At 36.2% G+C, this 26059-nt stretch overlaps 1 protein-coding gene across 7 annotated transcripts in view; it reads left to right on the top strand.

The window, feature by feature from the left end:
• Window positions 1–22492, top strand: part of LOC111155265 (calcium voltage-gated channel auxiliary subunit alpha2delta 1) — a 504879-nt gene extending 482387 nt beyond the window's left edge. For all 7 annotated transcript variants that reach the window (XM_022515388.1, XM_022515390.1, XM_022515387.1 and 4 more), the window contains 3 exons: window positions 1440–1549; window positions 2557–2639; window positions 18359–22492. In XM_022515388.1, the coding sequence (XP_022371096.1) occupies window positions 1440–1549; window positions 2557–2639; window positions 18359–18475 (310 nt within the window). In that variant the 3' untranslated portion in view covers window positions 18476–22492. The remainder of the gene's footprint in view (window positions 1–1439; window positions 1550–2556; window positions 2640–18358) is intronic.
• The last annotated feature ends 3567 nt before the right edge of the window (window positions 22493–26059 follow it).

Below are 26059 nucleotides of genomic sequence, written 5' to 3'. Positions count from 1 at the left end.
ATTTGGTTGTGAGGGATGAAAGAAAAAGGCAAGGTGGGATTTTGCAAAGTTTTGAGAGGAGCGATCCCCCGTGTCACAGGATCCCTGAGAACAGAGCAGAGAGGCACAGATTGGGGACACTTGAGGGCAGGTAATTCTAGAAGCAATGTTAACCTAGAGAAGAGGAAATAGGAGGAGGTGAGGTCATCTGAGCATGTGAAAGGGCTGGGAGAGTTGCTAGGGGATCCGGACATTGGTAACAGACGTTTTCCAGCAGCGGTTAACTGCAACTAGCATGAATTTTTAACAGACCTGGTCAGTATGACTTTTTGAGTTTTAGCAGATCTCTGTGTTCTAGGAGGATGTTGAGGATAGGAAGAGAAGAGTCAGGCCTCAACTCAAAAAAAAAAGATCATACCATCTTGTATAGAATTTAGCATATCAAACTGTCAAGTTCCGCAAACAGAATTGTAGCTGTATGGTTATCTCAAAATTTCAGAATCCTTTGGCCTTTGACTAACAGGTGCCTGGTAATAATCAATTCTTAAAGCACAGGTTGCTAAGTTAAATATAATGTACAGATTTGTAATCAATATACTAAGTTCAATCATGGTGGCTTTGAGTCACTTTGTCCTTGTATCCCACATTCAGTGGAGAAAAAGAAAATTCCACTTTTTTGGGAAAATGTATAATCATAAAGAAATGACTCTTTTGCAACCAAGATGAAAATGTTACTGTCATTAAAGGCAACAGAAGCAGCTTAAGACATGGGGAAAAAAAAAACAGAACAACAACAAAAAAAACCCTACATGGAATTGAAAGCCCTTATTCCATCTGTATCTGTATTGTCCAGTTTAGTAGTTATAAGCCCGAGAGGCTACTTCAATTATCAATTACAACTAATATTAAACTTGGTGTCTCAGTCCCACTAATCAAATTTCAGGGGCTCCCGAGCCTCAGGTGGCGCTTGTATACCATACTGGACAAAGCAGAAGACATTTCTGTCTCCGTGTTTGTTGAACAGCACTGACCTAACTCTGCCCTTAGCTTGGGCAGGATATTTAGACATTTTGGGCTTCTAATTATTTTTTACCTGTAGATTAATTCAGTAATAAATACAATTGCTTAGCCATGTCAAATAAAACATTGATTCTGTGAGTTACAGCAACTCAGGAGTGCTTATTTTTCATTGAGGACTGACACTTAAAAATCTATTGCAATTTTCTAGTATTCCGGAGAGGTAAGATGTGCATGCTAATGAATAAAAACATGGTCATGTTTCTCTGCTTAAAAATCATTTTCATTTTGTTTCACTATTTATATTGGTGATGATTTGTGCCTCAAGATATCAGATGTTGGCTTTCATTTTAATGTGTAAGATTTTTCGAAAGATTTTGAGTTTTTTCTCTGCAAAAGAAAATGTTCATTTTCTGTAATTTTTAAAAATATTTATTTTCCAGAATCTTCCATGTAGAAAAACTCATGAACACCAACTTAATATTCATTATGGTTGAGAGCAAAGGGACTTGTCCCTGCGACACACGACTACTCATACAGGCAGAGCAGACTTGTATCCTTTTTGGGGTCAGAGATGTTGAAAGAATTGCCATCTTTCAGTAGTGCATTCGTAACCTTGTCACATTGTTTACACTCCAAGAGAAAGACATTCTGATGGCTGTGATTACCCCACAGGAGCAGAATGGACTCCTCACACGAAATCTGGTTTGACTGTGCAGACGGATGATGCTACCCAGGTACCATTAGAATGTGAAAGGTTGTCTGCTCCTAGAATGAGGCTTTGTGTAGGCAATAGTGCAGGTTTCCAAGGAAATCTGGAAATGGCTTGAGGGGCCATTGAAGGGGCAACTGGTTTGGGGTTCAGTGGTGGTTAGAGACGTGCTGGGTTTTTGCTCTTGCTAGCCAGGGCTGGTGTGGTAGAAAGCTGTCAACACTTGATGGTTATAAATGGGTTTGAGTGTGATGTATGCCTACGGTGGAATATTATTCAGCCTTAAAAAAAAAAAATGGGAGGCCTGTCCTGGGCTCCAGCTGCAGTGGTAGTAACAACAAAACTTTCCTGGTTATAAATATGCTAAAGGACAATGCAATGACTAGTAAATCATTGTGGACGGCAGAGATTTCTACAGAGCACCTACACTCTTTGCATTTACCCCTGTTTTTTCTGGAGGGGGGCGGAGGGAGTTTGACATTGTGGTTTACTATTAGCAATTAGTTTGTATTTCTGTCTTGCTCCATCAGAGGCAGCCATGTCCTTTCTTGCACTGTTTTATACGTATAACTCTTCTACTCAGCATCATTTCTTCCTTTCATCCACTTATATTTTACAAATATCTATTCAGTACTTGCCCAAGGGCATGCTCTACAGAGTAAAAATAAAAATGATCCCTTTGCAAAGCCACTAGTTTGACAAAAGAAAATTTCTAGAAGTTTACTTCCTTAAATCCCTAAGCACTGGAACTTGTTGTGTTGGACTAGACTAATGGCGTAGGTGTCCATTCTTTTGTTGTTTGTGTGAAAAGAGAAAGAAACTTCATATTCCTTAACAAGTGTCTTCAGCTGATGGTCCAGATCCTTGCGATATGGTTAAGCAACCCAGATATCGGAAAGGGCCTGATGTCTGCTTTGATAACAATGTCTTGGTAAGACCAAACGTTTTTTGTATTAGAATATGAGAACTCAAGTGGTCATTGTCTTCAAGAATTTAAGGAGACAGATTACAATTTTAACTCAAACATAATCCTGGTGTTTCTCATTAGCATGATGTATTTGCTGGTTGTTAGATTTTTCATTTCAGTATTTTTCACAGTTAGCCTAAGCTTCACAGTTGCTTCTATCTGTCCTTCACACAGAAATTGTACTTTCAAACACATTTCTGGTGAATTTACTAATAATCCACGGTCACAAGTCTGACCATTTTAAACACCTTCTCATCAATAGTAATTGACAGTGTTATTTATGATATGAGTTGTCTCCCATCATTTATTCTTGAAGATATAAAAGGTATTTTGTATTAGTTTAGTGTATATAAAAACCTTTGGAACAGCTATTATCATATTATCTTTTTTTTTTTAACATGGTTTCTGACTCTATCAGAGATTTGTATTTTTACCTTGCATGATATTAGACCAGGTCAAGTACCAAGGGTTAAGTTGGTAAAATTATATAAAACATCTTTCTCGTATCTGATGTCAGGATGACCACTGCTTTCCTGTAGGTCAGCAGTCGTCCTCTGACAAATACTGTTGTGACATACTCTGCATGCAATCAGCTGTCTGGTTTTAAAATCATTTTAACCATTAAGAAACTGCGTTCTTACTCTTCATGGTGGGCCTTTGCACAAAGTGGCTTGTAGACTCCAAGGATCATACAAAAAGAGAGCATTGTCTTAGGCATTGTTTATTCTAAACAAATGTCAGATCACCTCTTGATTAATGTGCATTTATGGAAGCTATAATTTTTTTAGAACAGACTTATCAACTCCGTACTTATTTCCTCAAATGCACACATAGCCACCTTTGTCCTCCGCCCCAAAATAAGGTATTTCCACAGATACATAATATGCAATTAGATGACATAGATCGATGACGAGGAGTAAGGCAAAGATGTGTCACAGTAAATCCCAGTTATCTCTGCCTGGACTATTGATCACTTCTCTGTGATGGATAAAGTGATTCTGAGTTGCCCCTAACTGTTGTTTTCCATTTTATCTGGTTAAAGAACAATCCAGATCTGAGGACTTCTGTTGTTCCATCTGCTAGATTTTCAGGAGCTTTGCCCATGTCAAATCAGTCCCCAAAGAATGTTGACTGTGGGCCCAGGGGAGTGCTGCTCATTAGGCAAACTTCATTCGTCAACTATTTGTCAGCACAGACTGAGATTAAATTCAATCAGCTGAACTTGAAAGATTACCTAAAAAGCCCAGTTGCCCAAAATATCTTCAGCCTAGGAGACGATCTGCTCCAAGGCCCTGGAAAGACTGAACTAAGACAAAAAAAATTGCAGTAGTTCCAGTCTTGTGAATTCTACATCAGGGTGTGTGTGAAAGTACAAGTCTTGCTCAGTAGCTCACCGTGCTAGTCATGGCTCGTGCTGCTTTAGCGGTGAAATACTTTGGTAATGCTTATTTTGCAATGGTCACTGTGCATCTGCTCTGGATGGAGGCTCACATGAACTGCCAACTGCCAACTGCCAGCAAACTGCATGAAATCTCATCTTGTATGTCTTCTTCTCTGTGTTTTCTTTCCTTTTCCTGTACTTGCTACTTTGCCCGTTATTAAATAGGATCAACTTATGTGCACAACGAGTCGTGCCTGTACCATGATGTCAGCTCCTATCTTCATTTTACTGCAAGTTTTCATGTGGTGTGGATGGTCAGTCACTTTCTCTAATTTTTTCTTTTTGTGTGTGTTTGGCTTGAAATTTTATTAAATAATCCACATCCCTAAATCCACTATGATAAGTGTCCTGAAACCAGGTTGTTAAAATCCCTTTACCTATATTGTTTTGTCAGTAGCTGAATGCAAGTATTGCTTAAGTTTCTAATCCGAAATCAAGCATATCCTTTTCCTGTGTTTACTTAAAAATCAGTATTTCTTTTAAGGTTTTTATACAGATTAAGTCAGCATGGGGGAAATTATATATGCTTCATGAGGAGAAGTAGCTGAAGGGCAGTCAGTAGAGCTGGTCACCTCTATTTTCAAAAGATGCGAACATAGTGTTGGAAAATAACATTAATGATGAACCATTTAACTTTTATCCAAGTCAGTAATTCAGTTTTTTCCTTTTTAAAAAACAAATATGACTTAATCAACTTTTTATATTTTTACTACTAAAATAGATATTCCTACTGAAATATTTTAGTACAAGTGCTTCCAATGTGTAAGATCATCTTACTTAGTATCTAGGCTAAAATGATCCTTCATTAACCTTTGCCCAATTTCTTAATTCTGTCAATATGACTGAGTAGATGTTTTGGGGCTTGTGCTCAGGGATTCATGTACAGTTCTACAGTTTCTTTTCTGACACTCTGAAATCATCCTGACTGGTGTTACTGGAGCAACTTCTCTCCTGTCCTTTCTTCACTGCCATCCAGGTATTCAGTGATTAGGGAACCACTAGATGGAGATATGGCCATTACTGTGAATGGAGTGAGCTCATCAGAGGGGCAGGAAAGTGGAGTAGCAGTGGGAGTCTCAGAAAACGACTACATTTTTTTTTCTAGGTTAATAACGGTTTTCAAAGCAAAAGATTCCAAGTGAAAGAAAGCTAGCTGATTTGGATAATTGAAAGACCAAAATTAATTGATCCCTTCTCCATGGATGTATTTTTAAAATTGATAACAAGGTAGCTATTTGAAGCAAGGTTTTACTGATCCCTGCCCAAGTGATTATACCATTTACATATGAAAATTATAGTAAAAATCCCACTTTCCATGTTCTATTTTTTATACTTCTCCTTATTTGTGATCATGGTAGAAATGAGCAGAAACATAGAGCTAAGGGGAAAAGGTGAGGAATAATGTAAATATTCACTCTACTTCTATCCATCTAGAATTTTTAGGTAAGATATATAGGCAGCTAATTAACATAAAAATATAGGTCAGTTCCCTTTTACCTTTATGTTAAAAATTTATAGGTAAGCATTATCCCCTTAAAAATGTGATTATGAATTTTTCTATGGTATTATTCTTTCTCACCATAACTATAAACTTACCAAGAAAATAAATATCACTGTGGATTCAGCTGGATGGGATCAGTACATTTAATGAAATAATTTTTGTAAGATGGAAAGCACACACATGGGATTCCCTGTTACTATGTCCTTGAGGAATATATAATGAGCAGTCTTGAGAAGGTGATGTATATGGCATATACTTTACAATAATAAGACTTGGGTTGAGTCTTTAAAAACATAGTTATCAGTATGGAACACCAAATCTAGTTTATGCAATTTGAGTGTTGCTATGATAACATCAAAAGAAGTATCATTTTCTCTGAAACAACGAAGTTGAAAAAAATAATGTAAACATTATCCCAAAATACTAAGATTAATTGACAGTTGTTCCTGACACTGAAGACCAATAAAGGTGAAAGTCTAAGTAAGCTTCAGCACTAGTCTAGCACTAACTAGGAATTTGTGGTGGGTGAGATTATGCTCCCAGATTTCCGACATCTTCTTAAGGATGATCTCTCCAAGGATTGTCTAAAGTCAAGACCCTTGTATCCTGTGAAGTCCAAGAAGAGTATCAATTATAGATAAGCAATAATGAGGACTTCATTAAAACACAAGTGTTCAAATGAGACCTACTGACAAGATCATTTTGAAGATTTAAGTGGTAAAGAACAACAAAAGAAAAAGAAAGCTAAAGTTTAGGAAACAAGTAAAGCCAGTGAGAAAGTTCATTATTTTATGCAAACCTGATTTATGAAAGCACATCTTTGGGTCCATGAACAAGCAGATGTGTGTATGTAGGTATACGCACATTTAAATAGTTGAACAAATATGCTACCTACTTCATGGATTGATCTGGGGGAGGGAGGAGAGGGGAGATGTCTCCACCAGTGATTTGCCTTTTGAAGGTAATGACTGTAATTCAGTAAATAAATGAATTACTAATTATTGAGCTCTTACTATGTATAATTAGTTACTAATTAGTTATAATTAGTTATTCTGGCTTGGGAAAGACAGGCAGATTTAAGAGTTTAGCAATACTTGTTTAACAAGATTTAGGCACTAGTATACATGGTCTTAAAAAGAAAACCTTGGGGCAAAATCATATGAATAAAGGCAAAAGGAATTCTTAGTTGACATATTTATTAAGAATCTTTTGAGAGACGTTTCTAGATGAAAATTACTATCATATTTCAAAATTATATATAATATTAGCACTGCATAATCTTTCTTTACTTTAATGTGTTAAACTGAAACAAAGTACCAATCTTTATGAGCAAGAAAATCAGTGTTCAGGAAATTTTGGTCTATCCTTAAGACAGAAAAAATGCTACGGTTTCTCCCACATCAGTGCATTTGCGACTTAATTTCAAGTCTTGTTGTATATGGCTGCCCATGCAGAAAACATGACAGGAAACTGCAGAGACAGACTTTTTAGTGTGAATCAACTTGTAGACTTGAGGAACTCCAATTAACTTATCTAAACTATCCCCCTCCCAGACTGAAACCTTATCTCACACAAGAAATGCAACTGAGCAAATAAATTAAAAACAAAAACAAAAACTAGAAATATAAAATTAAAAGCAATGGAATCAGAGCCAGAGATAGTCTTTTTTCTTTACATTAATTGGAATTTCTTTGACAAAATACATTGTTAATACATTGATGGGTCTTGTTTGTGTGCTAATTTTCCATCCCATCAAATTAGTACTTACTATACACGTCTGAATTAGACCATTCTGCTGGGCGTGAGGTATTTGAGATAGTTGATGCTAAAAAATGGGTTTTTAATCTGGAATTCAAATGTAACTGAGCATTGTTTCTTTGATCTTGTTACCCTATCTAGAGGGAAAAGTATTTGAAAAAGAGGAGCAAGTACGAATTCCCAGAGATAGTACACACCTTGCCCCATTGCAAAGACAGTGATATTGGAGCAGAGGACGTTGTTAGTGAGGGGAGAGGAGTAGAAGAAGATAGGCAGCCAGGTTCCCTAGGCCTTGCTAAGAAATTTGGATTTTGTGCTGAGAGATAAACAATAACAAAAAACTTGATGTATGGTTCTGAGGGGACCACTTTTTGGTAAAAAGATTGTAAAAGAGCAAGAGTAGAAGCAGAGACAAAGGAGGCAGCTTTTGAAGGAGTGATGGTGACTGAGGAGTGATAAGTTTGGGAATGTCAACAATGCATGCTGGTGAATTACATTTGAAAAAAGTTTTTTATAAAGTAGCAATCACAGATGACTTGTTGTTTGCCCTGATCTATTTCTCCTAGAAGTGTCATTCAGAAAAGTACTATCTTTTTGTGCAAGTTTGAGACCTTTCGGAGACCTCAGAGGAGAGGTGGCAGAGATCAGTGTGCTAGTCAGAGGAGAGAATTCAGGTCCAAAGATATAAAAGTGTGAGGTATTGTGATTCTGGTCCAAGCTGGTGACACAAGTCCCGAACTCACTTTATCCCACAGAAACACTAAACCTGTAACTATAAACAAAGCAGTTCCCTCTGAAAGAAATCAAGAATCTGAATGACCCATACCCATTGGGTAAAAGAGAAAACAGCCACATCAAAACAGGTAGGAAAGGCTGAGAAGACGCACTGTCTCCATAGTCCCCATCTCTGACCTAGCAACATAAAATCGGGAGGGAACTTGTAACTCTGAGCTTTACCCTGAGGAATGAAGGGTTTGGTTTGAACATCTAGCACTCTAGATGTGGGGTCTCCCCAACAACTACCTCTGAAAGTCTTATAGGGCTTATGTCCATGAGACCCATAGGACCAAACAAAGAAACAGTTCTCATCAGGTTCAGACGGACTGACTGTGGCTTTCCTCCCAGGGCTCAGAGAAGATGGACTAGACAAAAATGCCCTAATCCCACACTCTCCCTGATAGTGGCTGAAGTATGCAGATATCCTCGATTGCCTGAGGGATAAGGCTTCTCATTTAGCACATGGCTCCATTTTGCCCTATGACACACTCCAGGTCTCTGGTCTCTGCCTGAAAGGAGCTTGTGAACACAGCAGGCATTGGGCTTTTGAGGCTACTGCCCAAAGAACAGCCCCCACTCTTTACCACTTGGCTGTGGTGGCCTGTATGGCTGCTGTTCTCAGGTACCACCTAACAGTGGCGAATAAATAGTTCTTATCGCTGTATTACCCCAGGGCTCAGCAGAGAGAGAGCAGACAAAAATGCTCTTCTATCAGTCATACCTTAAAAGGGAAAGGTCTAACTGCATACCTTAAAAATTGCTGCCTCAGGTTCCAGGCTCTAATCAGCCTACATCTAGGTGCTGTATGATATCGCCGCCCCCCCCCACCAGATATCAGCCCACCTCAACTACTGGGAAAGGTGGCTGTTTTATCTAATGCATAGTAACCAACACAGAACAGAAAAAATATGTTCTAAACAACAACAACAACAAAAAACTCCACTAACAGACATTAAGGAGTTCAAAATAATGGTCATAAAGATGTTTACCAAAGTCAGAGAAAGAAAATATTAAAAAGTACAAAAAAGTCACAGAGCTGAGGGTAATGTATCACAGTAATAACATAAAAGATACAAATGACATGAATAGATAGCTAAGAAAAGAGCATTTGACAAAGTACGACATTTCAGGGTAAGAACCTTGGTCAGATTGGGGGTATAGAGGAACATCCTTCAACATAATAAAGGCCATATGACAAACCCACAGCTAACATACTCACTGGAGGAAAATGTCTCAGAGATAAGACAAGAAGGCCCACGCTCACTGCTTATATCCAATTTAGTATAGGAAGTCCTAGCTAGAATTTTATGCAACACAAATAACAGGGATCCAAATAGGGAAGGAAGAAATAAAACTGCCAGTACTTACAAATGATATGGTTCTGTATACAGAAAACCCCGAAGACTTCACCCAAAGACATCAGAGAGGAGAAGAGGCAGAGATCAATCAGTGTGGAGGTCTGAGGAGATTTCAGTAAACTTGCAGGATATAAAATCAGAAGTCAGGTGCATTTGTATACATTAATAATAAGAGATCTGAAAAGAAAACTATCCTAGTTCACCATAGTATCAAAAACAAAGTATTTAGGAATAACTTCAAGAAAGTAAGAGAACTGCACAACGAAAACTTTAAGACTGGTGAAAAGAAGAAGACAAACATAAGATATCCTGTGTTTATGGATTTAGAGAATAATGTTAAAATGTCCATACTACCCACTGCCATCTGTGGATTCAGTGTACTCCCCATCAAAATACCAACAGCATTCTTCACAGAAATTAAAAAAAAAAAAATCTAAAATTTTTATGGCCCACAAAAGACCCAAAATACCCTAACAATCCTGAGGGAAAAGAACACAACTGCAGGTATCAGATTTTTTTTATTTTATACTATAAATCTACAGTAATCAAAACAGTATAGTACTGGCACAAAAATGAACACATAGACTAATTGAACAGAAGAGAGCCCAGAAAGAAACCCCAAATACATACAGTCAACTAATATTCAGTAGGATAGCCAAGAACACCCACTGGGGAAAGGATGGTCTCCAGCAAATGGTGCTGGGAAAATAAACACATGGAGGGCAATGGGACTGGACTCCTCTCTTACATGCTCATAAAAATTAACTCAGAATAGATCACAAACTTTAAGACAGGATACTATAAAAATCCTAGAAGATAAAGAAGAATTTCCTTGACATTGGTCCTGGCAATGATGTTTGGTTACAACACCAAAAGCACAAACAACAAAAACAGAAATCAACAAATGGGACTGTGACAATTTTGAATGTTTCTGCACAGCCAAAGAAACCACTAAAGAAAAGGCACCCTACAGAACGAGGCCAAAAATTGCAAGCAATATATCTAAATCTATACATATATATGTCTCTATATCTCTCTCTATGTATCTATCTATGACAAGGAGTTAATATCCAGAATATATGAAGAACTCATGAAAGTTTTTAAAAAACCAACAAAAATTGGGCAGGAAAACTAAATAGACATGTTTTCAAAGAAGACATCAAAATGGCCAATGGCTACATGAAAAGATGTTCAGCATCAGCAGTCATCAGGCAAATACAAATCAAAACCACATCCTTCTGGCTTAAGGACACACACCTTAAAGTATATGAAAGTGGATGGATAGAAAAAAATATTCCATGCAAATATAAATCAAAAGAAAGCTGGGGTAGCTATACTTGGACACAATAGACTTCAAGACAAACACTGTAATAAGCTATTATATATTGATAATATACTGATAATCAAAATCAAAATTGGATGTAACATTTGTAGATATTTATGCACCTGACACAGGCATTTAAATATATACAGCAAATATTAACAGACCTAATAGGGGAAGTGGGCAGCAACGTAACAGTAGTAATAGTAGGAATACTAGTAGGGGACTTCAGTTCCCCACTTATCAATGGATAGATCACCCAGACAGAAAATGAGCAAGGGAACAGTGGAGTTAAATGACCCATTAGACCAGATGGATTTAAGTGACATTTACAGAACATTCTATCCAAAAGCAGAATATACTTTCTTCTGACGTGTGCATGAAACTTCCTCCAGGATAGAACATATGTTGGAGCACTGAAGGAGCCTTAATACATTTGAGTAGGTTGAAATATCAAGTATCTTTTCTGGCCACAGTTGTATGAAACTTGATATTAACTATATAAAGAAAACTGGACAACTCACAAATATGTGGAGATAAAAATGGCATGCCACTTAACAACCGTGGGTCAAAGAAGAAAGCAAAAGAGAAATTTTATATTTTATATGATATATATATATATATAAACAAATTAGAGACAAATGAAGATGGGAATACACTGAACCAGAATGACTAGGAAGCAGCAAGGCTTTCTAAGAGGAAAGTTTATAGTGATAAGGACCTATACTAAGGATAGAGAATGGTCTCAAATAGATTTATACCTTAAGGATTAAGAACAAACTAAGCTCAATGCTAGAAGGCAGGAAATAACAAAGATCATGACAGAAACAACTGAAATAGAAACTAAAAAGACAATAGAAAAGATCAATGGAACAAACAGCTGGCTTTTTGAGAAGATGAAATAGATAAAACCTCAGCTATACTTATCAAAAGAAAAGGATTATAATAAATAAAACTAGAAATGAAAGAAGAGACATCAAAATTGGTATCATAGAAATATAAAGTATCATAACAGACCACTATAAAAATTAAATGGCAAAAATTGGAAAATCTAGAAGAAATTGATAAATTCCTAAAAATATGTAGCCTATCCTGAATGATTCATAAAAAATAGAAAATCTGAACATATCAGTTACTAGTAAGGCAACTAAATCAGCTCTCAAAAACCTCCTAACAATCAAAAGCCCATGACCAGACAGCTTCACTAGTGAATTCTACCAAACATTCAAAGAAGAATTAATATCAATCCTTCTCAAACTCTTTCAAAAAATAACAGAAGGGAACACTTTCATATTTGTTTTACAAAGCCTGCCTTACCATAATACCAAAACCAGACAAGGACACCCCAAGATAGTAAATTACAGGTCTAGATCTGATGAACCTAGATGCAAAATCTCAACAAAATTTTAGCAGACTGAATTCAGCAATACAAGACCAATGCCATGATCAAGTATGATTTATTACAAGGATACAAGGACAGTTCAACATTGATAAATCAACCAGTGTGATACACCATATTAATAAGGTGAAGAATAAAAATCGTATGATCACAATAACGCAGAAACAGCACTTAGAAAATTTAACATCCATTTTGAGAAAAACTCCTCACAAAATTGGCATATAAAGAATATACCTCAGCATAACAAAGGCCTACAGCTAACCTCATATTCAATGATAAGAACTAACATCACAAACAACACAAGGATGCCCATTCTTGCCACTTTCCTTCAGTGCAGTGCTGTAAGTTCTAGGCAAAGCGATTAGGTAAGAAAAAGAAATAATAAGCATCCAAATTGCAAAGTAAGAATTAAAACTATCTCTATTTGCAGATGAAATATTTTATATGTAGAAAACCCCAAGGACTCTACCTATTGGAATAAACAAATTCAGTAAAATTGCTAGATTAAAAAAAGGAAGGTACAAACATCAGTTGAATTTTATACACTAATAAATCAGAAAGTTGTGAAAATAATTTCATTTACAATTTTATCCAAAAGAATAAAATACCCAGGAATAAATTTAAACAAGGAGGTAAGAGACCTGTACACTAAAAACCGTAACATAAAATTGAAGACACAAATAGGAAGATAATTCAGTGCTCATGAATTAGAATGATTATTGTTAAAATGCTCCTACCATCCAAAGAATCTGCAGTTTCACTTCAATTCCTATCAAAATTTCAACGACATTTTTCACTGAAATAGAACAAACAATTCTAAAATATGAATGAAACCACAAAACCCTAATAGCCAAAGCAATCTTGAGAAACAAGAACAAAGCTGGAGCCATCACACTTTCTTGATTTCTACCTATATTATATACATACAGTAATCAAACAGCGGTACTGGTATGTGCATGCACATAGACACACATACACACACAGACATACGGATCAATAGAACAAAATAGCCCAGAGGTAAACCCATGTTTATATGTTCAATTATTTTATGGCAAAGGAGCCAAGGACATACCATGGGAAAAGAGTAGTTTCTTCGATACATAATACTAGGAACAGCCACACCCAAGGGAATAAAACTGGACCAGTATCTTACACCATACACAGAAACCAACTGAAAATGGGTTAACTACCTGAGCTTAAGACTTGAAATAGTAAAACTCCCAGAAGAAAACCTAGGAAGTAAACTCGTTGACATGGGTTTTGGCGAGGATTTTTTTAAATCTTACATCAAAGGCAAAGGCAACAAAAGCGAAAATAAACATGGGACTACAGCATAGTTAAAAGCTTCTGCATGACAAAGGAGACCAACACAATTGAAAGGCAATCCATGAAATGGGAGGCATTATTTGGTAAGGGGCCAGTATCCCAAATACAGGATGCCCAGAAAACAGGCATGCCTTGTTTTAGTGTACTTTGCTTTATTGCACTTCACACTAATACAGGGTTTTTGTTTTGTTTTGTTTTGTTTTGTTTTTAACAAACTGAACGTTTTTGGCAACCCTGCATTAAGCAAATTGTACTTGTGTCATTTTTTTCAATAGCACTTGCTCACTTTTGTCTTTATGTTACATTTTCATAGTTTTCACAATACTTCAAACTTTTTTGCTGTAATTAAGTTTGTTAAGGTGATCTGGGTCTTTGATATTACCATTGTAATTGCTTTGGGGCACCATAAACCCCGCCTATCTAAGACAACAAATTGTGTGTGTTCTGAATGCTCTAAAGACCAGCTGTTTCCCCAGCCCTTTTTCTGTCCTTGGGCCTTCCTATTCCCGGAGATGAAATGATATTGAAATTAGGCCAATTAATAACCCTGCAATGGCCTCTAAGTGTTCAAGTGAAAGGCAGAGTCACATGTCTCTCACCTTAAATTAAAAGGTAGATATGATTAAGTTTAGTGAGGAAGGCATTTCAAAGGCCAGCCCTGGCTCAAACCTAGGCCTCTTGCACCAAATATTTGGCCAAGGCATGAATGCAAAGGGAAGGTTCTTGAAGGGAATGAAAAGTGCTATTCCAGTGAATACACAAATGATAAAGTCAAACAGCCTTATAGCTGACATGGAGAGAGCTTTAGTGGTCTGGATAGGAGATCAAACCAGCCCCAACACTGCCTATGCCAAAGCCTAATCCACAGCAAGGCCTTAATTCTCTTCATACCTATAAAAGCTAAGAGAGATGAGGAATCTGCAAAAGAAAATTTTGAAGCTAGCAGAGGTTAGTTCTTGAGATTAAAGCAAAGAAGCCAGCTGTGTAACATAATAGTACAAGGTAAAGCAGCAACTTATCCAGATACTGAGGTAATCAATGCAAGTGGCTATATTAAGCAACAGGTTTTTTTAAAAAATGGAAAAAATTATTTCCATTAATTACCATGTAGTATATTATTAGTTTCAGAGGTAGAGTTAAGGAATTCATCAGTTGCATATAATACCTAGTGCTCATTACATCATGTGCCCCCCTTAATGCCCATCACCCAGTTACCTCATCCCACCACTCATCTCCCCTCTAGCAACTTCCTAACTATAGGAAACAAACAGGGTTACAACAGGTTTTCAATATGGATGAAACAGCCTTCCATTGGAAAAAGGTGTCATCTTATTACTTTCATAGCTAGAGATGAGAAGTCACCACCCATCTTCAGAGGACAGACTGTCTGTCTTTTTAGGGGCTAATGAGCTGGTGACTTTAAGTTGAAGTCAGTGCTCGTTGACCATTCTAAAGATCCCAGGGCCCTTAAGAATTATGCTCAGTCCACTCTACCTATACTCTATCAATGGAGCAACAAAGCTTGGAGAACAGCACATGACAACATGGCTTACTGAACATTTGAAGCCCACTGTTGAGACCTAGTACTGAGGGGGGAAAAATCCCTTTCAAAATATGACAGCTTACTGAGAATACACCTGGTTGATTCTAGCCCTCATGGATGACTCTGAGGGGTTCAAGACCTCAGTAGAGGAAGTAACTACAGATGGGGTGAAAATGGCAAGAGAACTGGAATTACAAATGGAGCCTCAAGATGTGACTGAATCGCTACAATCTCACAATAAAACTTGAATGGATGAAGAGTTGCTTCTTCTGGATGAACAAAGTGTTTTCTGGAGATACAATCTCCTGCTGGTGAAGATGCTACTGATATTGTTGAAATGACAATAGAGGAGCTAGGATACTACATAAACTTAGTCAATCAAGCAACAGGGTGTGAGAGGATTGACTTTAATTTTGAAAGTTCTACTGTGGTTATAGTACTATCAGCATCACGGACTACAGAGAAAGTGTTCCTAAGAGTCAGTCAATGCAGTAAACTTCATTGTTGTCTTATTTTAAGAAATGGCCATGGCCACCCAACCTTCAGCAACCACCACCCTGACCAGTCAGCAGCCATCAACAATCGAGGCAAAGACCCTCGAATAGAAAAAAAAAAAAAAAAAAAAGACTCACTGAAAACCCAGATGATGGTTAGCATTTTTTATCGCTACAGTTTTTTTTTTAAAAGTGTATGCTCTTTTAGACATAATGCTATTATACACTTAAAAGACAACAGTATAGTATAAACCTAACTTGTACATGCACTGGGAAACCAAAACATTATTTTTGCTTGCTTTATTGCAATATTCCTTTTATTGAATATCTGCAACTAGAACGGAACATGCAATATATCCAAGGTATGTCTGTACATGAAACAGGCTCAACATCACACAGCAGAGACATGCACATCAAAAACTTTAAGGAGATGCCACTTCACACCTGCTAGAATGACTGTTATCAAAAAGACAAGAGATGACCATTGCCGGCAAGGATGTGGAGAAAGGGAGTCCTCTGTGTTAATGGTGGGACTGTTAATTGGTACACCACTATGAAAACCGGTATGGGGGTTTCTCAGAAATTAAAAATACAACTACTGTATGAACTGGCAATTCTTGGTACTCATTTGAAGAAAATTAAAACACTAGAAAAGATACAGCACCCCTATGTTCATTGCAGCATTTTTTTTAATAGTCAAGATATAGAAACAACCTAAGTGTCCATCAACAGAGGAATGGATAAAGAAGTGGTATGTAGATAGACAGAAGGACACCCGGCCATTTTTGACAACAGTGTTGGAACTTGAGGGCACTTCGCTACATGAAACAAGAAAGATGAAGACAAATAGTGCATGACATCACTTATATGTGAATTCTATTAAAAAAAAAAAACAACTCATAGAAACCAAGAGTAGAAAAGGAGTTGCCAGTGGCTAGGGGGAGGTAGGGAGAGGTTGGCAAAAGGATACATACTTTTGGCTATAATATGAGTAGTCTGGGGATCTAGTAAAACATGATGACTATAACTGATAAACACTGTAGAACTGAAATCTGCCAAGAGAGTAAAACTTAAGTATCCTCACCAGTTGGGGAAAAACGATAAATATGTGGATAATAGACATGTTAATTATCTGGGGGGGAGGGTAACGTTTTACAATGTCTATCAAATCACCGAAATATATACTTTAAATATCTTACAATTTTGTCTATTAAAGCAAAAAGTTAAAATTTTAAAAGCAAAATGAAAAAACACAAGCAAAAATCATTTTCATATTAAGGATAAAATTATGAGTTGTTAACAAATGAATGGCATTTAAAACTATAGAACTAGATTAGGTTACTTAGGAAGAAAGTGTAAATTTAAAAAGAGAGAGAAGTAACTGCTGGAAAAGTCTATCATGTAGAACTCATGGAGAGAAGTAGGTTGAGCTAAAGAGAGTAAGATGAGCCCAAAACACGTTTGGAGGAAACCAGATGTGTTGGACAAATATACATGAGAAAATATTTTAAGGAGAGAATATTGTACATTCCCAGATGCTCATGAAAAGTAAAATAAGATGAGGACCAAGAATGGATCATCATTTTGTGTTACTCTTTAGATTTAGGAGCTAGCTTTTGAAAAATAAGTTTTTTAAATAGATTCTTTTGTTTCTTTCAGACTTCTCTTTAACAAACAGAAGAAGTGTTCTGCCTCAAAATGCAGCTCAAGATAGAAATTTTAAGTTTTTTACTGGGGGGGCAGGCACTGTATTAAACCCCAGTGACAAAAAACAAGCCAATGTTCTCTTCTCTGCGAGCTCAGAGTCTTTGGAAAATCATTCTGAACATTTTATTTACTCATTTATTTATATACATAACCTATTACTTGGGTTATTGGATGATGAACTTGGCATAGTGTATTTTTTAACAAGTCTCATATCTACATCTACTTATTTTCCTAAACATCCTTTATGAAATTCAGTAATTAAAAGAAATCAAAGGATGTAGAAAATGTTACAAACACAGAACCTAGGAATAAAAGATAAAGGATAATTCTGCATTTAAAGGAACTTAATGAGCTACCCTGAGACAACGTGGGGGGGATCCAAATAGGTATATCAATTGCTTATATTTCATGGTTCTGTAAATTAAACAAATGTCTCTTGCTAGCTTAGCTCTTTATATTGAATATGTTTTTGGAGTGTCTTTTCATGTATGATTCAAATACACTATTATTTTAATTTTGGTGAAGGTCCAGATGCTACAAGTGCAGGTTGGTATGTTTACCTTTGAAACTGGATATAAAAGATATGGAAAATAGAGATCATTTCTCACATTGATTTAACCAGTCCCAAACTTTGCCTTATTGAGCATAATTGCTAAAATGATAATTCTTGGGTATTATAAAACCTAGAGTAAATTTTATAGTTACTCCTTATTTTTGTAGATATCTAGGAATATCTCGTACTCTGAAAGGTTTTTTTTTTTTTTTTTTTTTTAATTTAACAACTGGTGTATTGGTCAAAACAGCATTTACTATTCTAGTATTTTCTTAGTCATCAGAATTTGCAACTCAAAATTTAAAGCCTTCTTGAAATGATACTAGGAATATTGCTTTATTCAAAATTGCTGTTACTATAAAATCCAGGGTAATGTCATTTATTTGGGTTTAAATTAAAACCATTTTATCAGGTGAGTTCAGAAGTGGACTAAACATGGGTGCTCTGAAAAATGGCTTACTGAGGATTTCTTCAGGATTTTTCTTTCTCCTTTTCTTTACAACAGGAGGATTATACTGACTGTGGTGGTGTTTCTGGATTGAATCCCTCCCTGTGGTCCATCATCGGAGTCCAGTTTGTTCTACTTTGGCTTTTATCTGGCAGTAGACACTGCCAGTTATGACCTTCTAAAACTCAGTCTGCATAATTAAACTCCGGACCCTGCCAAAACATGAGCCCTCAGTTGCGTTCAAATAGGGTCAACTGTGGAATGAGCAGAACACTAGCTGGGCCCATACCATCGCTAAATCTAAGGCGCAGACTCATATGGCCCCCACTGGCTGCATGTCAGGGTCTCAGATCCTTAAACTTGTGTGAATGCTGCATCATCTATGTATAACATCAAAGCAAAATTCTATACATGCTCTATTGGAAAATTGGAGAGTTCATTGTTTGCGTTGTTGGTGATTATATGTAAAAGGGCTCCCCATACTGTTTATGAATCCTACAAATTGTCTTGACCTTGACCTGGAATTTTGACCTGCTGCAATTCTTGTTCTTTTACCAAGAAAATCTCTGGAGGGGAAAAAAAAAAAAAAAGGGAGTTATTTTTGCCTTCACGTATTCTTTTAAAAAATTATTTCTTGCTTTGAGTAGTTATTATTGAAAAATAAAATAGGGAGAGATGGATGTAATCTGTTGAAATAGAAATAATGGCTAATTTTCTACAAAAAGAAATTTGCCATAAATAAAATGCCTTATGAAGAATGGCTTCTCTGCCAAAAACAGAACACAAGTGATGACCAATTAAGTTTTGCTGGGGTAATGAATTGATGTTTGAAAATAATAACTAAGAAACTATTAAACTAAAGGTGCTTGAAGATGCAATTTGAACACGTGACATATTTCCTCATAAATGTAAGCCCTTAATGCTTCGATGTAATGTTTCTTTTGTTCACAGTAAAGTTATGTAGTGCTAGCCAAATAATTCAAAATGCTCTAAGAGAAGCTTGTTGGGGGGAGGGGAAAACGTCTTTTCTTGTGATAAATGAACTTTGGTTACCAAGGGTATTTTGCATGATGCTGCTGCTATTTTAACTTTTGGTTTGTTTTTCTCTTACTGTAGAGTATAGTCCTTTGAAAAGTTAACTGAGTGACATTATTGTTATGTAAGACTCTGAACCTTGCAGTGTAATGCACTTAAGTCATCCTTTAAAATGTCGTTAAATTACTCTGAATATACTGTGCAATGTCAATGCTGAATGACTGGGGTAGGTAAATGGTGAAATGGGAATTAATGGATTTTATACAGACTCATGCTTTTGCCTGAAAAACCTATGTACAGATATTTTAAGTACATAAATCAGATTTGACACATTTATTTTTTGAAGAGTACATATATGTTCTCAATGAAGATTCACACTAGGTTTCCTCTTTGTTCGTTTGAATAGGAGCACGTATGCTCCAGACATTTCCACCGCTGCTACTTTTCTCCCCACCGTTGTAAAAGGTAGATACGATCACGTGACCAAGATTCCATGCAGTTTGATGACGGTTTTATAATAATCTGAACAAATAGGAAACCTTGAATCTGTATGTATGCACATGAATACTTGATTGTGAATACTCAGAATTGTTTTTCTACAGCCTCACTGGTGAAAATGATTAGTGTAGTAAACCGGGTACTTCAATATAGAGTAATATGGTAGATTATTATTTATGCTTTTAAAAATAATTTTTAGGAGTCATCAGTGTTTGAAAAAAGGGTAAAACAACGAATGTGTAATTCTAGTTCAACTGAGTAATTCTGCCGAAGGCTGGAAGTATACGAATATTTTTTATGGTGAAATACATTTGTTCTTATTTTGAACATGCCAAATATTGGTGTGTGTCTATGCTGGACATTTTCTTATACATCATTTTTAAGTCAATACCTTATTAACATTATCCAGCATGCTTTAAGATGCTCCGCGTATCAAAGACATAACCAAGTCTTTAGCATAGTTTAAAATACGTTTGTTTTGTTTTTAGCTTTGCAGACATTCATAATTCCCTCCCACCACCGATATGCCCTAGGAACCTTTTGTGTATATTTCCTTATTTAAACTATTTTTTATTTAAAAATGGGGGTGGGTGGGAATGGAATCACTTTGCCAGCTATTGTTCTAAGAGTTGACGTCAGTTACCATTTCTAACGCATTGTTGTGATTTTGTAGTCTCATTTGTAACTGGTATTGACGTTTTAGAAAACACCAAAGTGATTAAAAAAAAAAAAAAATGAAACTTCTCACTCTAGTGACACTATGTTTCAATCATGTTGTTTGTTGATTACATATTTAAAACTTATTGTTAACTTTTGCTAGACTATTTTAAATCATGAAAGTGTTGGGAAGGGGATATCAAAATATAAAATTATGTTAGTTCATGTGTATCTATGACGCACATTAAAACAACTGAATTGCTTCCAGCATACAACAAACTACCTTAAAATTATCCTTAAAATCTATTAAGTATATTTTCATGGCTAATGTCACTGAAATAGTGTTTTCATCATCTACATTACTGTTGCATTAATCACAGTTGAACTTGGCATCTCTTGGCAGGGTCCTATTGGTTCCATTTGCCATCAAAATATATTTACATGCACGAGTCTTGCTTGATCCTTGCTTTTCTGTTATAAAATAAACCTATATATGAGAACCACGTACTTGGTGATAAATTGGGTAAGAACGTGCTTTCTGACTAAAAACTGTTCTCATGACTCACTCATATGAGTCTTGATACTTTTAGCATTTTTTTCAAAGACAGTAATACTCATCCCATCAAATTGTCATATTTAATTTAGGATTTTTTTGTCTGAGTTCTAATTCTTGACAAGAACTCAAATTATACAGCCTGTCAGAAATACTGATTTCAAAGACTAAATGATCGAGAAAAAAAAGCTTTTAAACTCTTCGGCTTCTCTCACTTTTGCTCTACTCATCCAGTTTAATGTAGTTTGTCGTTAGAACAAAATCAAAGTAAAGTCTTAACATTGGTGTTGAGTAACAGGAATGACTTTAACATTAATGGTTTCTTTATATTTTCTTCATTTGAACAACCAGCATTACTGCCAAACACCAATCGTGGTCCATATTTGTAACAGATTTTTAACATGACATAGTTAGCAAGTTTGATTGAAGAGATTTTTAGGTCCTGGGCCTATAAGATTTTAGTATGATCTTTTTTCATGTTTCTAATGCTTGAGGCGTTATTGCTTTACTTGGGGGAAAAAAAAAACACAAAACAAAACAGTGTTGCTGCCATTTGTAAGTTTTCCTAGAATATTCCTTTTATTAACTTTAAAACTGGCCTTACTGGGTTCAAATAGGCAGTATCCCTTTTAAGTGACCTTTGCAACCCAAGTGTTACTTGCTTATTTGATGCTCTCTTCTATTTTATGTCTCATTTAAATCTTTCTCTCCACCAAAGCTTAAATTCTGTGTCTTAATTTTAAACTGAACTATTCCATTGTTAGTTGACATTAAAATATCTAGCGGTAGACAGTTTGACCTTGTGAAACAAAGCGAGCGCTGTGATTTTTTTCAAGTGTAGAATAGAATGATGATTTCACTTGCCCCCAACTTAAAATATTTTATTACCATCTAGAACTCGTGTTGTTTTCCCATTAGCAGAATGTTAATATTGCTAATATTTCGTGTACACTTCTATAAAGAGCAAGTCAATACAATGGAAGTATCAAGTGTTGAATAAATTCCAGAATTTCAAAGACTCAGACAACCCTTACCAAGAGTTTCCTCTACCTTATTTCTAGTTCACATAATCAACTCAAAGAAATTCCACTGAGACTAATGGGATACTGTCTTGTATAGATGCCAGCTGAGTTTACAGTGTGACCTGACAAAGCTGTCTTTTTTGTTGTGCCGTATGATTGTTGGATCATGCTTTTTAGGGATACTTTTATTGAAATGCTCAGTGTGCATCCATGCAAAAGACCAACTGGCTTTGTGAACAAAAGATCTTTTCTCCCCTTTATTATGTTCTCTTGACACTTTTGTGGAAATTAACTAGCCTGATAAAAAAAAATTTTGTAAAAATTTGTATAATACTGTTATAAAAATATTTATAATCCCAGAAAATGTTGTGTTAAATCTTGTGCAAAAACAGTATATTCAGAATAAAAGTTTATCATTTAAAGTCACCAGTTTGGATTACTTAATTACATGAAATCCAGTTGAAAGAGACAGAAGTTATCATCATAAATATATTACTGTCAGTCCTTCCTGTGGAGACCATTCAAGATAGTGAAATAGAACTTGGGATTAGGAAAGTGCTTTTACTATTGCAAACCTCAACTCACAAATAAAAGTGCTTGTAACTCCTTTTCTCGCTCTGACCCTTTACATATGGCTTTTGCCATCAAGGTATTTAGGAAGTTCTTAATTCAGACTTTGGGCTTCTGTTGTTTAAAAACAAAAACAAAAACAAAAATAAAAAAACAGCAGAAATAAAAATATTGTTTCCATGTTCCTTTAAAACCTTGGGAAAATATTTTAAAAGAGACAAGTTAGAACTAATGAAACGTGTATATCTGTTATACATCTGACTTTTTTAATATCTCTCCTAGTTACATTATAGCTATCAGCTGCTGGAGGAGTGAGGTCTAGTGTCAAGAATTAAGGAAAAAGAGAAAACAAACAAAACAAAACCAGTTATGTTTCTTTTACATTTATACCCTCATATGCTGCCCTCATATGCTCACCTAATAAATAAATGAGCCTGATACCATGTGGAATCTAGTATAATGTAGGCCTGCTTTTCTTTCCACGGACTCTCGTAAGAGAACACAAATTACTACACGTGGGAAGAAGGCAGGATGTGAGTACCAATGACGGTGATTATTGGAAGGGCCAACATCCAGTTTCTGATCAAGGCATTTTAGCAGGAAAAAAGCTTACATAAAAGTGTAAGGTGGATAACATTTGTTTTTGAACATCTGGCTTCATTTTGTACCAATTTATCTCCTCAATCAATCCTCCTACTCCCCAGACACCCTCATTTCCTCTATCAATCATCTTGAACCCATCTCCACCTCTTCCCTTGGGATCTTGCTTCATCAATTCTCCTTCCTCAAGCACATTCAGTCTCTTTCTGCAGGCTTACTACTTTCTGCCTGCAAACACAATGAGAACACCTCTATTTAAAACAAATTAAACATCCATTTTTGCCTCTTATCCTTATTCTCCGCACTGTAAATCTAGGATTCAACTCCTTCGCACATCCACAGTCTCTTCTGAAGTTCAACTCAACTGGGACTCAATACTCAAGGGGGCCTTAAAATTTTAGATCTGAAAGGCTTATTATCCCTGAACTTTACTTTTGGGCTACTACCACTGGAAAATTTAAATTACTGGTATGAGGTCCTAATAAATTCAAGGTATTACATATTTTTGTTTATAATCAATCAACTAACATATAGTGTGTCATTAGTTTCAGAGTTAGAGATCAGTGATTCATCACTTGCATATAATACCCAATGCTCATTAAATCATGTGCCCTCCCTATTGCCCATCACCCAGTTACCCCATCCCCCCAATGCCCTTCCTCAAGGTATTGGGCATTTCTTAATAGTCAAAGGCTTTGTAACTTAAAGTGGAGTTATTCATAGAGCTCCTACATCATTTTCCATAAACTGGTATACATCAACAATCCTGTTTATTTTCATTTTTTTTTAATGGACATTTTTTACATTTTTATTTATTTGTCAGAGAAAGAGAGCAGAAGGAGGGGGAGTGTCAGGCAGAGGGAGAAGCAGGCTCCCTGCTAAGCAAGGAGCTGGTTGTGGGACTCTATCCAAGGACCCTGGAATCATGACCTGAGCCGAAAGGCAGCCCTTTATCCCAACTCTACTTTTTTAAAATAAATATGTTTAAGAAGGAAATCTACTATCCCTACCATAATTGGGAAACCAATATAATTTGCCACAATTAGTAGTTAAGGCCACAGGTTCCTATCTATTATGAAAAATCCATAAACTCACTTAGCATATATCACTGTCAAATGTGCTAAATTTAACATAACACATCTTCAACACCTTTATTGTAATGATAGATTAGGTGGTTTGTTTTTCTATTTCCACCATTAATACTTTAAAGTATAAACCTAGACTCAAACATCTGACTATAAATTGTTATTAATACATTAAAAAATACAGGGTTGCCATGAGGACTAAATGATACAATAATTACCATAAAGCACTTAGCATAAGGCCCAGCAGAGTGTAAGCACTCAACAAGGCCATCCATTAGGATTATGGGTTGTTATCCCAATCGTCTTCCTGATCATCACAGTCATCATTTTGGGCTGGATCTTTTAAGATCCTAATTATCTTCATGATTTGCCATTTGAAACTTAACTCATTTTTCAACCGAAGTGTTAGAAATAGAACCTTACATAGATTACAATAACAAAAACAGTCCCCTCCCTTATAGAACTACTACTGGCTGGGAATATTGAAAATTTCTAAGTACTGACAATAGTTTGAGGACATTGCTAGGATATAAGAAATAAATGGAACTATGGGAGCTGACAGTAAAATAACCCAGAGAGAAAAAGCTGGCCAGAGAAGCCCGCCATGATTTCAAGTTGAGGAAAGGTGGTCACAGTACCGTTTTTTTTCATTTTGTTTTAACATTTTTTTTTAAATTTTATTGATTTGACAGAGAGAGAGAGAGAAAGCCTGGAGAGGGAACACAAACGGGGAGTGGGAGAGGGAGAAGCAGGCTCCCCACCTGACTTGGGGATCCATCCCAGGACCCTGGAATCATGACCTGAGCTGAAGGCAAATGCTTAATGACTGAACCACCCAGGCGCCTTGTAGTACTGTCACAAAGAGAGCAAAGTGTGAACACTGAGACGTGCATTCAAGGCAGTAGAGGTAGCTGAATATGAGGCTCAGGATGGCTTAAGGTGTGGGTGATGAGTCTTTAGAGAAAAGGGCCAGAGACTGGAGTCCTCCCTAGAACACATGACATTAGGATGGAGGTGGAGGGGTGTTATGCATTTGGAAACTGCTGGCAACTTCTAAGCAGAGAACAGTATGATCAGATTTGCATTTCAAGAAAACCACTCTGGATGAAATGTGGATTACTGGTAGAAGAACATCTATAGAAAGGAGACTAGTTGAGACTACTGTCAAGATGAGAAACTTGTTGATTAGCACAGGAAACTTGATGGATAAAAATGGACTGATTTTAGCAATATTTAGAAGGGGAGAAAGGAGAGGATTCCATGATTCACCTGTTATAATCCAAAAACAAAATTCAAAATGAGTCCCAGCATTCTAAAGTTTAAATGTGGGGAGTTGTTCCCCCAAGGTAGGGAACATAGGAGACTACTAGAGGCAGGATTGAGATAGGCAGGACAAGTCCAGAGGAGCAAATGAGAGACTGAACTTTGGAGTAATAAGACTGAATTCATTGTATGAGCATCTGTACTTTGCTGATGATAAAAAAAAAAAGAAAGGGTCTCTGCCACCTAACAATATACACACCAGGATGATTCTCAACACTAAATCATTTTTAAAACTCTTATTGGAGGTTTTCTTGATCTGTTTTGGTTTGGCTTAAACACTGATTAATACCCAGAACCTACTCAAATTCAGAAAACTCTGGTATTTTCACTGTGTGGCCAGAATTACCCTGCTATGGGCATGTTAGACTGCAAATGTGATAATTCTGATGTAGGTAATTTCTGAATCATACTTTAT

This window comes from Enhydra lutris, unplaced genomic scaffold (assembly GCF_002288905.1).
Source record: "Enhydra lutris kenyoni isolate GAN:26980312 unplaced genomic scaffold, ASM228890v2 scaffoldscaffold40, whole genome shotgun sequence".
Taxonomy (NCBI): domain Eukaryota; kingdom Metazoa; phylum Chordata; class Mammalia; order Carnivora; family Mustelidae; genus Enhydra; species Enhydra lutris.
Note: the sequence above shows the minus strand (reverse complement) of the source record. Positions and strands in the feature narration are given on the sequence as shown.